Here is a 13,134-nt window from a genome sequence, read left to right as displayed (position 1 = left end):
TGACTGACCCACACACAGATACCAAGTCCTCGGTACATTTTAAATTAAGCTCAGTCCATCTCTTGGGCAAATACTTGTCTTCTCCTCATTCTATTTCCCTTAAATAAACATTTGCTGGGGCTTCTCTGGTGGCTCAGCCAGTAAAGAATCTGCCTGCAATGTGGGAGCCCTGGGTTCGATTCCTGGGTCAGGAAGATCCCCTGGAGGAAGGCATGGCAATCTACTCCAGTATTCTTGCCTGGAAAATCCCATGGACAGAGGAGCCTGATGGGCTATAGTCCATGGCTATAGCGACTGAGTGACTAACACTTTCCCTTTTTTTATACATTTCCTATGACAGAGGAACATATTTTATATGTCTCCTATTACAGAAACTATAGGCTGTTGTTAGAGGCTTAACTTAATTCTCAGCATGCTGGAACAGATATGGGATCATTTCTCCTTCTGCAGATGAGGCACCAGAGATTTAATGACCGTATGCAACTTGATCGGGGTCACACAGCTGACAAGTGAAGGAGTCTAGATTCACACCCAGAAGAGACCTTCTCCAAAGCCTTCTCTTCCTATTAGGTGACAACACCACCTCCATGCACGGAGGGGGAAGGGGCTGCGGAACACCTCTGAGACCTCAGTCCTGGTATGTGCTTAGATTTTCTATACATTAGAAATTTAAAATCAGTGCATCTCTTCTGCCTTCCTTGGTAGTGGATTGTTAAGATGTGAACTGATGCTCTGTCACTGGCTGGTGACCAGTCTAGGGATGGACAACTGGACAGGACTTCAAAAGGACACCTGGTCCTTTCCGCCTCCAGTCCTTCAATTTCTTACGGTGTCTCCCACCAACAGGAGAGCCCTGCCAAAGCCTCCATTCTGCACCCAGGATGGGAGGGACTTTGCTGGAACCCTAGGGCCAAGAGCCAGGCCGGGAGCTCAGTGGTCCCCATTTACTACTCCAAGAGGGGAGGATGGGGCACGTGCTTGCAGAGAGGTCACGCGCATGCGTCAGGGATGGATGAGGCGCGTGTGCGCGGAAGGAGCGGTTGTCTGTGGGCAGGGAGGACGGGGTGCCTGTGTACAAGGACAGGGCGCGCATGCGCGGGAAGCGCGGGGGTGCGTGTGCAGCAGGACCGGCGCGCGCACGAGGCGGGGCGGGGCCGCGCACGTACCAGCCGGCGGATGTCGCGCTCGCACTCGCGCTTGATGCGGTGCACCTCGTCCTGGTGCGCCTGGTAGGCGGCGCGCAGGTCGGCCGCCTTGGTCTTGTCGGCCTGCATGCAGTTGCTGAGCGCCTCCTCCGCCTGCTTGCGCGCCGCCTTGAGCTCCAGGATCTCCTGCTGCAGCCGCAGGCGCTCGCCGTCGAAGGCCCTGCGCGCCTCGTCGCGCGCCTCGGCCAGCAGCGCCGTCTTGACCTTGTCGGCCGCGCCGTCGCGCAGCACGTTCAGCGTGGCCTGCAGCCGCTGCAGCTCGCCCTCCTTGATCTTGGCCGTGCGCGCCGCCTCCTGCTCGTGCTGGCGGATGAGCACCTCGCGCAGCGCCTGCAGCTCCTTGGTCTTCTCCTCGTGCAGCTTGGCCCTGAGCTCCGAGATGTAGGCCGTGTGCCGTCGCTGCTCCTGCTCGCGCTCCAGCTTGGCCTCCTGCAGCCGCTCGCGCAGCTTGCCCACCTGCGGCCAGAGCGGGGAGACTCGGTCAGGGTCAGGGCCAGGGCGGGGGGCGCCGGCCAGGCTCGCTGCCACCTCCCCAAGTCCCTGTTTGTGTGACAGGCCCCTGAGACCCTCCTGGGCCCCTACCCCCCAGTTCCCCCTGCGTCCACCTCCATCAGCCCTGTCCACACTCTTCCCTGCTGTTTTACTAAGATTTCCCCAGTCGTGGAAAGCCATCTGAAGGTGTTGGAGAGGAGGGTCAGGCCCTGACGTCCCCTCCGACTTGGAGTTTTTCCGAGGAAGGACAATTTATCAGTCACAAAATATGCCCTGCAGTAATCATCTGTCTCATCAAAGTGTAGACCGGAAATACATTTCCAGTGCTCCTGCCCTAAGCTCTGGAGTCAGAGGAGACAGAGGAGTTGGAGGTAGAAAGGGGTGGTGGTGGGAAACAGAGGTGCCCTCACTCCCCAGCCGGGACTGGGGGGCTCCAGCGCCACAGAGGCATGAACCCCTCACTGCCCTAGGATGGGGACAATTGTTTTGCCAGGAAGCAGCCAAGGTTCGGACTTCCCAGGTGGCTCAGTGGTAAAGAATCTGCCTGCCAATGCAGGAGATGCAGGAGATGTGGGTTCGATCCCTGGATCAGGAAAATCCCCTGTAGGAGGAAATGGCAACTCCAGTATTCTTGCCTCGGAAATCCCATGGAGAGAGGAGCCAGGCGGGCTATAGTCCATAGGGTGACAAAGAGTTGGATATGACTGAGCATGCATGCAACTAAGGTTCAGAGATGTCCCAGTGACCTGCCTGGGGTGAGGAGCTGCCAAGGGGTAGAGCCAGGCTTTACTCCCAGGTCTCTGGCCCCAGAGAAAGTGTTCTGCAGATGCCAGGCTGCCAGTCCCACCAGAATGTATTTGTCTATTCAGCAAACAACGTTATTTGTAAGATGTGCCAAGGGAGTGTTTTCTTCAAATACTCCAAAAGGCTTTATTCGATCTTTCCATTCCAAATATCACACAATTACACACATTATACAGGAATCCATTTGTTTTCTAAATGACACCAATCTCCAAAGAACCGAAACAAATGCGTCCCTCATGGACAGGCTGTTTCCATGGGAAGTGGCATCATTTCCCCTGGACCACACTGTTTATAGCACACCAACATGCTGAAGTTAATTTTAGGTGAGGAGTTTTACAATGTTACCTGGGGTGGACAAATCCTTACTTAAAACAGCAGGGAAAAGAGCAAATAAAACCTACCAGGCAAAGACACGAGTCTCCTTACATCAAACACAATCACGGAAAAAAAACAAGGACACAGTCAGAAGGCCCATCTTGCCTGAGAGCTAGAATGGGCCTCTTCCTAAGGGACCGAGGGCCAGGATGCCAGAACTTTAAATACTGAACATGATTTCCCAGGGAGGAACTAAGTGCTTCCAGCATGCTCCTTCTGAGGGAGCAACTCTGTCCTGACTTCCTGGGTTAACACTGACAGTGATCTGAAGTCAAAAGGATGGGATCTTGTTGGATTCTGAATCTGTGCCGATGAACGCATTTCCCTTGGCAAATTACCTAACCTCGAGATGGTTAATGGTTATGTGTTCACTGGGCAGGGCCGTGGTACCAGGTCATTCAACCAGACACGAGTCTAGATACTGCTGTGAAGGTATTTTTTAATGATTAATATTTAAATTAGCAGCCCTGGAGTAAAGCAGGTGAGCCTCTATAATGTGAGTGGACCTCACTTAAGGCCTTAAATCAGCTGAAGGTCTTATCAGAAAAGACTGAGATGCCCTGATGAAAAAGGAATTCTGCCTCATTACTGCGAGATCCATGCTCCCTGAAACTTCCAGCCTGCCTACTATGCAGATTTCAGATTTGTCAGTCTCTGTGGGCATCACGGCCCAAGTGTAGCACGGTGAGGTGGGGGCAGCCCCCCGTGTGCACAGAGCACCCCCTCCTTACCCCATCCAACTGAGCAGGTTGACAGAAGTCAGGGTGTCACTGTACTCGCCAGACACCTCTAAGCTGCCCCACAAAGTCCAGAGGGGCAGCAGGAGAGAGGGGACCTTACCAGCCTTGTCTCGGCATCTGGGCTCTATATGCAACAAGGGCAAAATGACCGAGAAAGGGCACGCATCGAAGAGGGAGGGACTGGCAGGAAGAACGCTGCCCACCGGCCCCGAATCAGGACAGTGAAGTCAGCCTCTGCTTGGCTGTCTCCCCCACTCCTCAACCCATCCCTGCGACCACCCTGGCTCAAGCTGGCAGCTGCAGCCCTCTTAAGAGACCAGGGCTGTCACCCCCTCACCAATCACCCTGCCTCTGCCCCTGTGCACTCGCCCCGAGTCGCCCCCTGGTGGCCAGCACAGGCCTCTGAACTCATGTGTTAGATACTTTCCTTCCACTATCCTCTGAATCCACAGGGTGCAGGCCAATTGTTCTGAAACCCCTGTGTGTGCAGAGTGTTGAGTAACTAAGTGGGTGGTAGGGTCAGGCTCTCTCTGCTGGAGAGAGGACACCATAAGCAAGGGGAGGAGGCCAGAGGATCCAAGTGGTAGTGGATTAGGCTGGGGACATCAGTAAGAACTCAACATTAACTTAACATTCATTTAGATGTTACATTTAGAAATATCTTAGATATGTATAATACACAGTTAGTATATATGCATACACTTCCTTGCTCTTCTAGCTAAGCCCAGAAGTAACGGCATGCCAGCAGTGGTAAGCACCCCCAGTGCCCAGATCTTGGTTTCTCAAGCCATTTTCCAATAAAAGCGACCAGAGAGCCTTAGTGAGTGGCTCTAGGGATGGTGAAGGGAACATCCAAGATGAACCAGGAGCACCTTACAGGACCAGAAAGTAGGGGTGAGCCCGAGAATAAATTAACAAAGAAAGGCCACAGTGGCAGGGGTGTCAAAGGGACACAGGAGCCAGCTAGAAGAGATCCAGTGGCCAAAGCTGGAAAGGTTTGAGCAAAATAAGGTATTGGGTTGGCTAAAAAGTCCACTCAGTTTTAAGTGAAAAAAAAAGACATTTTTCATTTTCACCAAGAACTTGGTTGAACAACGTATTCATTAATCAAACAAACTTTTTTTGTTTGGCCAACCTAATAGTATTGGATGACAACCCAAAGTATAAAATGAGAGTTCCTAGTGATATAAATGATTGAATGGACACATACAAAAAATACAAAAGAACACAAACAGAAACGCTCGAGAGCTCTGTCGCATGCAACACACAAGCCAGCGTCCTCCCCGGCCCATAGGACTGACCCTGGTTTATGGCTCTCTGGTCTCCTCCCTGACCACCCAGCTCAGGCCACCTCTCTGCCCGCTGCACCTCGAACACGCAGGCACCTTCCCACCTGCAGGCCTTTTCCCGAGCTGTTCCCTCTGCCTGGAGGGCTCGTGGCCAGGTCTCTGCAGCCTGCCCTCCCCCACCTGCAGCACCCCTGTGTTGCCAACCACCTCCCAAAAGAGCCACCGTACTCCAATCCCACGCCACCTGCTTCTCCAGTCTTACTTTCTTGGCACTTTTCACTATGGAACAAATATCACATGTTCATCTCCCGGCCTTTGCTCCCCACCTCCCCCACTTCAGACACCAGCTTTGGGAGAGGGTCTCCAGGACAGCGCGGTTTCTGGGACAGGGCATGGCACACGGTAGATGCTCAATAACCAGCTGTGGACTGAGCAAAAGAAAGAATGAAAGGATGACGGGCCTGGCAGTTTGTAAATAATCAATGACAGCATCCATTCCCCTGGGGGTCCTGGCTCCTAGGTTCTCTGGTCCCTCTGCCTGGTGCCTTCCTTCCATTCTCCAGGAGGGTCTGGAAGCCTTCCTTGACTGGGTCAGGGCCTCCTCTGGGTCCCTGGGGTGTGATTCCCTCCATCAACGCACAGAACACATCCCAGTTCCAACCCTCCCAGCATACCCACTAGGCCAGCCCCTGCAGGGCAGGATGGGGCCTGACTCGCTTCTGTAGCTGGATTAGTCCCTCACACAGGGTAGATCCAGACCAAGATAGGCTGCTCACTGCAGGAATCACCAGCTGTTGAGTGGTGGGCAGCAGCTGGAAGCTCCATGGCCTGTCTTGAGCCCATGTATTGACCACTGCCCTCTCTGCCCCCACCCACCCCAGAATGTGGGCCTCAACAAGTCAGGGACTCTGCCCCCAGTGACCTGGTATCCCAGGTGACACTGAGGAAGCCCCCAGGTGATGCTGGATACTTGGGATGGTGTGAATCCTGCTCCCTTTCTCACCAGCTAGCAAAATCCTTCAGAGCTAGCTCCAGACCACCTCTGCAAAGCTTTCTCGGGCCCCTCTGACCACTGCATGGTTTCCTAAGATCTCTGGTGCCACAAGCCAAGTACTGTCATCCGCCTAGCTCCCTGAGCATCTGAGCACCCGGCCTGTTTGAGAATGGGGTCATTTCTGAGTCACCTCCAAATGCCCAGCTCAGGCCTGGGACACAGGCCCAGGGGGGCTCAAAGAACCAACAGGTGTGTTCCCAACAACCCTTGATCCTATGGGCTCCTCTGCTGAAGTAACAACACTGTAAATGTTTTAACATCAAAACTAGGTATCACAAGATCATATAAATGTAACAGTTAAATGCAGTTGTAAGGTTTATATGTATGTTTGTCGTGATAGCTTAGTTGGTAAAGAATCTACCTGCAATGCAGGAGACCCCGGTTCGATCCCTGGGTTGGGAAGATCCCCTGGAGAAGGGAAAGGCTACCCACTCCAGTATTCTGGCCTGGAGAATTCTATGGACTGTATAGTCCATGCGGTCGCAAAGAGTCGGACACGACTGAGCAACTTTCACAGGTTGTCATACCAGCCAGTAAACACATTGCTGAATTCTCCAAGAACAGAAACCCTCTCCACACACCCTTGGAAGGTCCACGAGGTGGCTGGATTGAGAACACGGCAGCCAGGGCATGTGATGGCAGGAGGTGCTGGGGACAGGGAGGCACAGGCTGGGGTTCTCGTAGGCCAGGCTTCCAACCCCTTGTCAACACCTACGACTGGACTGTCCTGCTGTGATGGGCTGAATCATGTCCACCAAGTTCCTGTGTGGTTGTTCTAACTACCAGCCCTCCCAGAACCTCAGAATGTGACTGTATTTGAAGACTGTCTTAAAAGAGGTCACTAAGTTAAATGAGGTCATGAGGGTGGGGTCCTGGTCCGATACAACTGGTGCCCTTATAAGAAGAGATTAGAACACAGACCCACACGGAGAAGACCATCTGAGGACACAGGAATAAGCCGAGGAAAGAGGCCCCAGGAGGAAACCAACTCTGCCTGAATCCTGATCTCAAACTCCCAACCTCCAGGACTATGAGGAAATAAATCTCTGTGGTCGAAGCTTCCGGGTCTGTGGCATTTTGTTTACGGCAGCCCGGCCACCTCTTCTCCCTGACCCTCAGCCTGCTCACCTATCAAGTGGGGGAGAAGGCGGCTTCCCAGGTGGCCCAGCAGTAAAGAACCTGCCTAACAATTCAGATGTGGGTTTGATCCCTGAATCAGAAAGATCCCTTGGAGAAGGGAATGGCAACCCACTCCAGTATTCTTGCCTGGGAAATCCCATGGCTAGAGAAGCCTGACAGACTACAGTCCATGGGTTGCAAACAATCAGACACGACTTAGCAACTAAAGGACAACAAAGTGGGGAGAGCCTCATCTAACCTCACAGATCACTGCGAGGGTCAGGAGGTCCTCCACAGTACCTGGCGCAGCCTGTGTAGCAGACACGTAAGAAATGTCTGCCAACCCCTGAGTAACTACACATGACAGGCGGTTCCCTGGGCCCTGGATATGACTCTCATTCATTCCTTAGACAACTGAGGGAGGCAGACACATCAGATGTCCCCATTTAACAGATGGGGAAACTGAGGCATTAGGCAGCTACCTGGCTTGCCCCAAGACCTCAAGGCACGTTAGGTGGTGGAGGTGGGATGGAGACGTGGTCAAATGACACTGGTCCCACAGACACAGCTGCTGTTGCTCCTTCCTAGTCAGCGGCTCAGGCCCAGCTGGGCAGAGGATAACCCTGGGGGATCCTGGCGGGAGAATCCTTCCTGGGCTGGGCAGGGTGTGGACAGGCTGCACCACCAGCAGCTATGCTGAAAGACTGGATGCACAGCCTCTGGAACCCGTGAGAGTCTGGGCACGGGAGGGGGCACACGTGTCCCCAAGCTCCAGAAGCCCAGTCTTCATCGCCCCAGCTCGGGGACTCTGCCCCTGTTCTCCATGCAGCCGTCTTGAGCTGTGCTCAGAGCCAAGGACCAAGCCTCAGCCCCCTCCCCACCCAGAAGCTGGACCCTGCTCAGCACTGTAGCTACTGCCAGAGTCCCAGCTCTCAACCAGACACTTGCAGCTATTCCCGGTCACTAAGGCCCTCCCTGCCCTCAGGTCTATGGGCAGGGTGGGAGGGGACCTGTGGGGCTGAGGGTACAGCCTTCGTGTCCCCAGCCAGACAAGGTCCTTAGATGGGTCCCCAGGAACAAGCCCAAATCCCATCCTCTTTCTCTTCTCACACGAATGGCGGCTCCTCTCTGGGCTGGCAGAGCACCTCCCTCCTTGCCTGCTTTTGCCCTCAAACCACCTGGGTCAGAACCACACCAACATAAAGGACCATGGCTGTGCAAGGGGGGCTTTCTTCATTTCCATCACCTGAGATCTTTCAGTTCAGTTCAGTCACTCAGTTGTGTCCGACTCTTTGCGACCCCATGGACTGCAGCACGCCAGGCTTCCCGGTCCATCACCAACTCCCAGAGCTTGCTCAAACTAATGTCCATCGAGTCGGTGATGCCATCAAACCATCTCATCCTTTGGCGTCCCCTTCTCCTCCCGCCTTCCATCTTTCCCAGCATAAGGGTCTTTTTCAATGAGTCAGTTCTTCCCATCAGGTGACCAAAGTATTGGAGTTTCAGCTTCAGCATCAGTCCTTCCAATGAATAGTCAGGACTGATTTCCTTTAGGATAGACTGGTTGGATCTCCTTGCAGTCCAAGGGACTCTCAAGAGTCTTCTCCAATACCACAGTTCAAAAGCATCAATTCTTCGGCACTCAGCTTTCCTTATAGATCTTTGGTGGTGGTTTAATCGCTAAGTTGTATCTGACTCTTGCAACCCCATGGACTGTGGTCCGCCAGGCTCCTCTGTCCATCGGATTCTCCAGGCAAGAATACTGGAGTGGGTTGCCATGCCCTCCTCCAGGGAATCTTCCCAACCCAAGGATCAAACCTGGGTCTCTTGCATTGCAGGCGGATTCTTTACCGACAGCTACTATGGAAGCCCAAGACAACCTTAAATCGGGCGGTCATTATGATACCATATTACAGATGAGAAAATGGAGGTTCGGAGACTTTAGATCACTTGTCTAAGATTGTGAAGTCAGTCAGGAGCCTAGGTGAGGTCTAAAGCCAGGTCTGCAAGATTAGAAAGCCTGGGCTCCTCCCACTGTCACTGGCTGCCCATCATGCCTGCCCTTTGACTGGCACCCACCTGGGCATTGTACTGACTGGCTCCAAAGCTCATACCTGCCTTACCAGAGCAGAGGCTCCCATCACAGAGCCCGGCTCCGTACCGAGCCCTTCATGTATCTGTATTTACACCCTCAGTCCTGACCACCAGCCCATCAGGTGGTCTTATTATGATCCCATCTTGCAGGCAAGGGGAGATATGGTATGGAGAGTGAGTAACTGGCCTGAGATCAGAGCCAAAGGTAGGGGGTGGGACAGGATTCACACCCTCGTGGCCTCTGTACCGATGTTATACCCATCTTATTGAGGGGCAAGTTGAGGCTCAGAGAGGTGGAATGTCCAATCCCACCCCAGCCCGGGGACACACCCTCCCGAGGCAGTCTGTCCACCAGGAATTCACAGCCCACCCCTCACCTGAGCCGGGAGACCCGCGCGCCTCCCACCTTGCTCTTTTCCTGCTGGAACTCAATCTGAATGCTGGTCAGCTTGGCCCGCAGCTCCTCGTTGGCCATCTGCACCGGGTCCATCTCCATCTCGGGCTTCTCGCCCTTGCTCCGGCCTTTCTTAGACATGCTTCCTCTCGAGTTGAGACGCTGAGATCTCACGTTCACTCCCGCCAGCCAGCAGGCACCGCTCCCAGCTCCGCCGTGCTAACCAGTCTCGCAGGGCTCAGCTCCTCCTCTGTGTAAACCACCATCACTTGGGGTCCTGGGAGAAGGAGGAGACCAGGTCAGCAGAGGCGCGGGGCGGGTAGTGTCCCTCTTACCTGGGGCACTCTGAAAGGAGTGCAGCCAGCATTCACAGAGGCCTCCCTCCCTGAGCTTGCGCTGCTAACCCAAGGATGCCCTACCATCCAAAACTGACTGAGCACTTCTCCAGCTAGGGCTGCAGCAGAATCACCTGGAAGCTTATTATGGTCCTGGGATCCGATTTGCATGTCTCCCATGCTCCCAGGTGAGGTTCCCTGTGACCACTCCTCACTGAGTAGCTCTGTCTGGTCCAGGCCTGGCCTCGTCCAGATGAAACTATGCCACCTACGCAACTGTAAGCCTTGGTCTGCAAATGTCACTGAGCCTCAGTCACCAGATGCCTGCTCCTAAGGCAGGAGCCTCGGGGGTCCCATGGTATCAAGGTACAGCCCACCTGGTATCACACTGTGCGCCGAGAGCACAAAGCCGGAGCAGGTGAAGGACTGCACGCTGAAAACTGGGCTTTTAGACTCCTTTATGGAGTCTAACCTTTATGGTTAGTGGTTCCCTCCACACTCCCAGGACTAGCCCAGCACTGGTTGACGAGAACCGCCAGCTCTGGGCCCAGCGGAGGTGCCCAAGCCAGCCTGGGGCGAGGCAGTACAGGCTCCCAGCTCCCAGCGCTGTGCCCAGCCAACCCCAGGCTGCTCTGCGCTGTGAGCCTGACTCTGGGCCCCCTGCCCCTCGCTCTGCCCTGTTACTGCTTTCCATGTGACAAATGGACATTCACTTACTTCCTGTCTATTTCCCCTACCCCAGGATATGAGTTTCAAGTAAGCAGGGCCTACATCTGTTTCATTCTCTCGGTGTTCTCCGCGCTTAGAACAGAGCCCAGCATGCAGGAGGCACCCCATCAACACTTGCTGAGTGAATCAGAGAATGAATGAGTGACCACAGAGGACAGTTACAAGGCACCTATTACGTGCCGAATCCTGTGATGAGAGAAGGGGAGCATATCATCCTTGCAGGACCTGGAGAGGTAGGTAGTTATCAGACCCATCATAGAGATGAGGCAAGTGAGTCACAGAGAAGCTAAGTGAGCTACCTCAGGCCACACAGCTAGTAAGTGGAAAAGAAAGTTTAGTTGCTCAGTCATGTCTGACTCTTTGTGACCCCCATGGACTGCAGCCTACCAGGCTTCTCCATCCATGGGATTTTCCAGGCAAGAGTACTGGAGTGGACTGCCACTTCCTTCTCCAGGGGATCTTCCCGACCCAGGGATCAAACCCAGGTCTCCCACATTGTAGGCAGATGCTTTACCGTCTGAGCCACCGGGGAAGTCTTGGGAGAAAACGGAGAGAGGAAAACAAGAGAGCATTCCAGAGTGGTGGCAGACCAACCTGGGAGGTCAGGGAGGAGACACAAAATCAGCAAGGAAAATGGTAAATAAGAAGTCTGTAGATGGAAGGAGAAAAACAGAGAACCAGGGAAGCTAAGAGAAAAAAAGTGTTTCTAGAAGAAGGAAGGACTCGACGGGCAGCTCCCGAGAGGTACAGAGGAAGACTGGCCATCGGATTCAGCAGCATGGGGTCCGTGGCCTGGGCAGGGGCTGCTTGGTGGGGTGGGAGTTGGGAGGGCGCCAGGGGGAGGTGTGGGGCAGGGAGTGGGGGGGCGGGGAGGGTCTCGTCAATGCCAGTGGGTCTGGTGAGCTAGGGATGTGCAATGACCATGAACTCCAGTCCAGCGTGACCTGCTAGCCCTGGGGACCCGGGATGTCCATCCAACTAGGAATCTGGGAAGGCAGTAATGGAGGCTGTCTCTCAGCGTGCCATGGAGGTTTACTTGGAGTAATCAACCTCCCCACCCCCCCAACCCCGGATCGATTCCAGAAAGGTACATTCTGTCTTCAGAGGAGGATGAACTCCATTTGCTCCGACTAGACTTAGGAGAGCACAAACCGTAATTCATTCCTCTCTCCTCTGACCTGCCTGCTCCTGCAACCACAGCGCTTCTCAGAAATCGGCCTGGGCCTCTGCCTGTGTCTCCGCCACAGCCCAAGGAGCAGGAAGCATCTTCCAGACACCCGGGAAAGGGGAGGCTGCCCCTCTGTTCCATCCTGTCGCCCCACAACGCCCCTCTAAGAAGGCACTTTAGCTAAGCAGAGATTCGGTCTCTGGACGAACACGCGGATGTTCTTCCCAGCGATGAAACGCTCAGCCACAACAGACGTGGCAGGTAAATTACATCCAGGCAGCGAGAGCAAATCCCACAGGGAGGAAGGCCAGCATCGTCAAGAGTGAAAAAGGCCGCGTCAAAGGACAAATATGATCTGTGATTGCAATTTTCTGAACTGCGTTTGTTCATCTTTTTTGTTTGGTCATAACTATGTGTTGAGCAGCTGCTCGGCGCCGGGCCCTGAGTTCTGGGGACACAGAGATGAGGACGAGTAGGCGCACCTCCCAGGTGTCGGCAGGGACAGCCAAGTGATGATGCGACAGCAGTTCCTTTTTCTCCTTATACTCTTCTGAGTAAATTGAATTTTCCATTACTATTTTACAGAAAAAAAATGATGCCGTTTTTCTTAAAGGAAGTGAAGTGAAGTGAAAGTCGCTCAGTCGTGTCCAGCTCTTTGCAACTCCATGGACTATACAGTCCATGGGATTCTCCAGGTCGGAATACTGGAGTGGGTAAGCTGTTTCCTCCTCCAGGGGATCTTCCCAACCCAGGGATCAAACCCAGGCCTCCTGCATTGCAGGCGGATTCTTTACCAGCTGAGCCACAGGGAAGCCCAAGAAGACTGGAGTGGGTAGCCTATCCCTTCTCCAGCGGGTCTTCCCGACCCGAGAATTGAACCGGGGTCTCCTGCATTGCAGGCGGATTCTTTACCAACTGCGCTATGAGGGAAGCCCCAAAGGAAGGTGAGCGAGCAAGTTTCAGGAAACTAGCTGGCTCTAGCTGGGAAGGACAGGAGAAAGAAGCTGTTGCGGCCAGCTGCCCTCCAGGTGGAATGGGACGCAGCTCCAGCTCCACCTGACTCTCACGGCTTCCCTGAAGGGAAAGATGCTTCCTCGAGAGGAAAGGTCAAAGGCCTCACCCCCAGGACACAGCTGACCATTCTGCAGGATGCCCTTGTCACCCCAGAAAAGGACAAAGGGCCATCCTTTAGAATGACAAAGACCTGGGACTGGATCACTGAACTTCTCTAAGACTCGGTTTTCACATCTGTTTAACGGGACCCACAGCACTGACTTCATAAGGACCAGAATTTGAAGTGCTGGCAAGGTGCCTGGCCCAGTGAAGACACTCACTA

The 13,134-nt window shown here is 54.0% G+C and overlaps 1 protein-coding gene across 5 annotated transcripts in view; it reads right to left on the bottom strand.

Moving 5' to 3' along the window:
- The window catches only part of JAKMIP1 (janus kinase and microtubule interacting protein 1), a 154,591-nt gene that overhangs the window by 63,994 nt on the left and 77,463 nt on the right, over nt 1-13,134 (bottom strand). For 4 of the 5 annotated variants that reach the window (XM_043448352.1, XM_043448349.1, XM_043448347.1 and 1 more), the window contains 2 exons: nt 9,579-9,843; nt 1,167-1,661 (listed from right to left, as the gene is read on the bottom strand). In XM_043448352.1, coding sequence (XP_043304287.1) covers nt 1,167-1,661; nt 9,579-9,707 — 624 coding nt within the window. In that variant the 5' untranslated portion in view covers nt 9,708-9,843. The remainder of the gene's footprint in view (nt 1-1,166; nt 1,662-9,578; nt 9,844-13,134) is intronic. The other variant, XM_043448351.1, reaches the window with a different exon arrangement.

Source organism: Cervus canadensis, chromosome 26 (assembly GCF_019320065.1).
Source record: "Cervus canadensis isolate Bull #8, Minnesota chromosome 26, ASM1932006v1, whole genome shotgun sequence".
Classification (NCBI taxonomy): domain Eukaryota; kingdom Metazoa; phylum Chordata; class Mammalia; order Artiodactyla; family Cervidae; genus Cervus; species Cervus canadensis.
The sequence above is the reverse complement of the archived record's forward strand: the minus strand, read 5'-3'. Positions and strand labels throughout refer to the sequence as shown.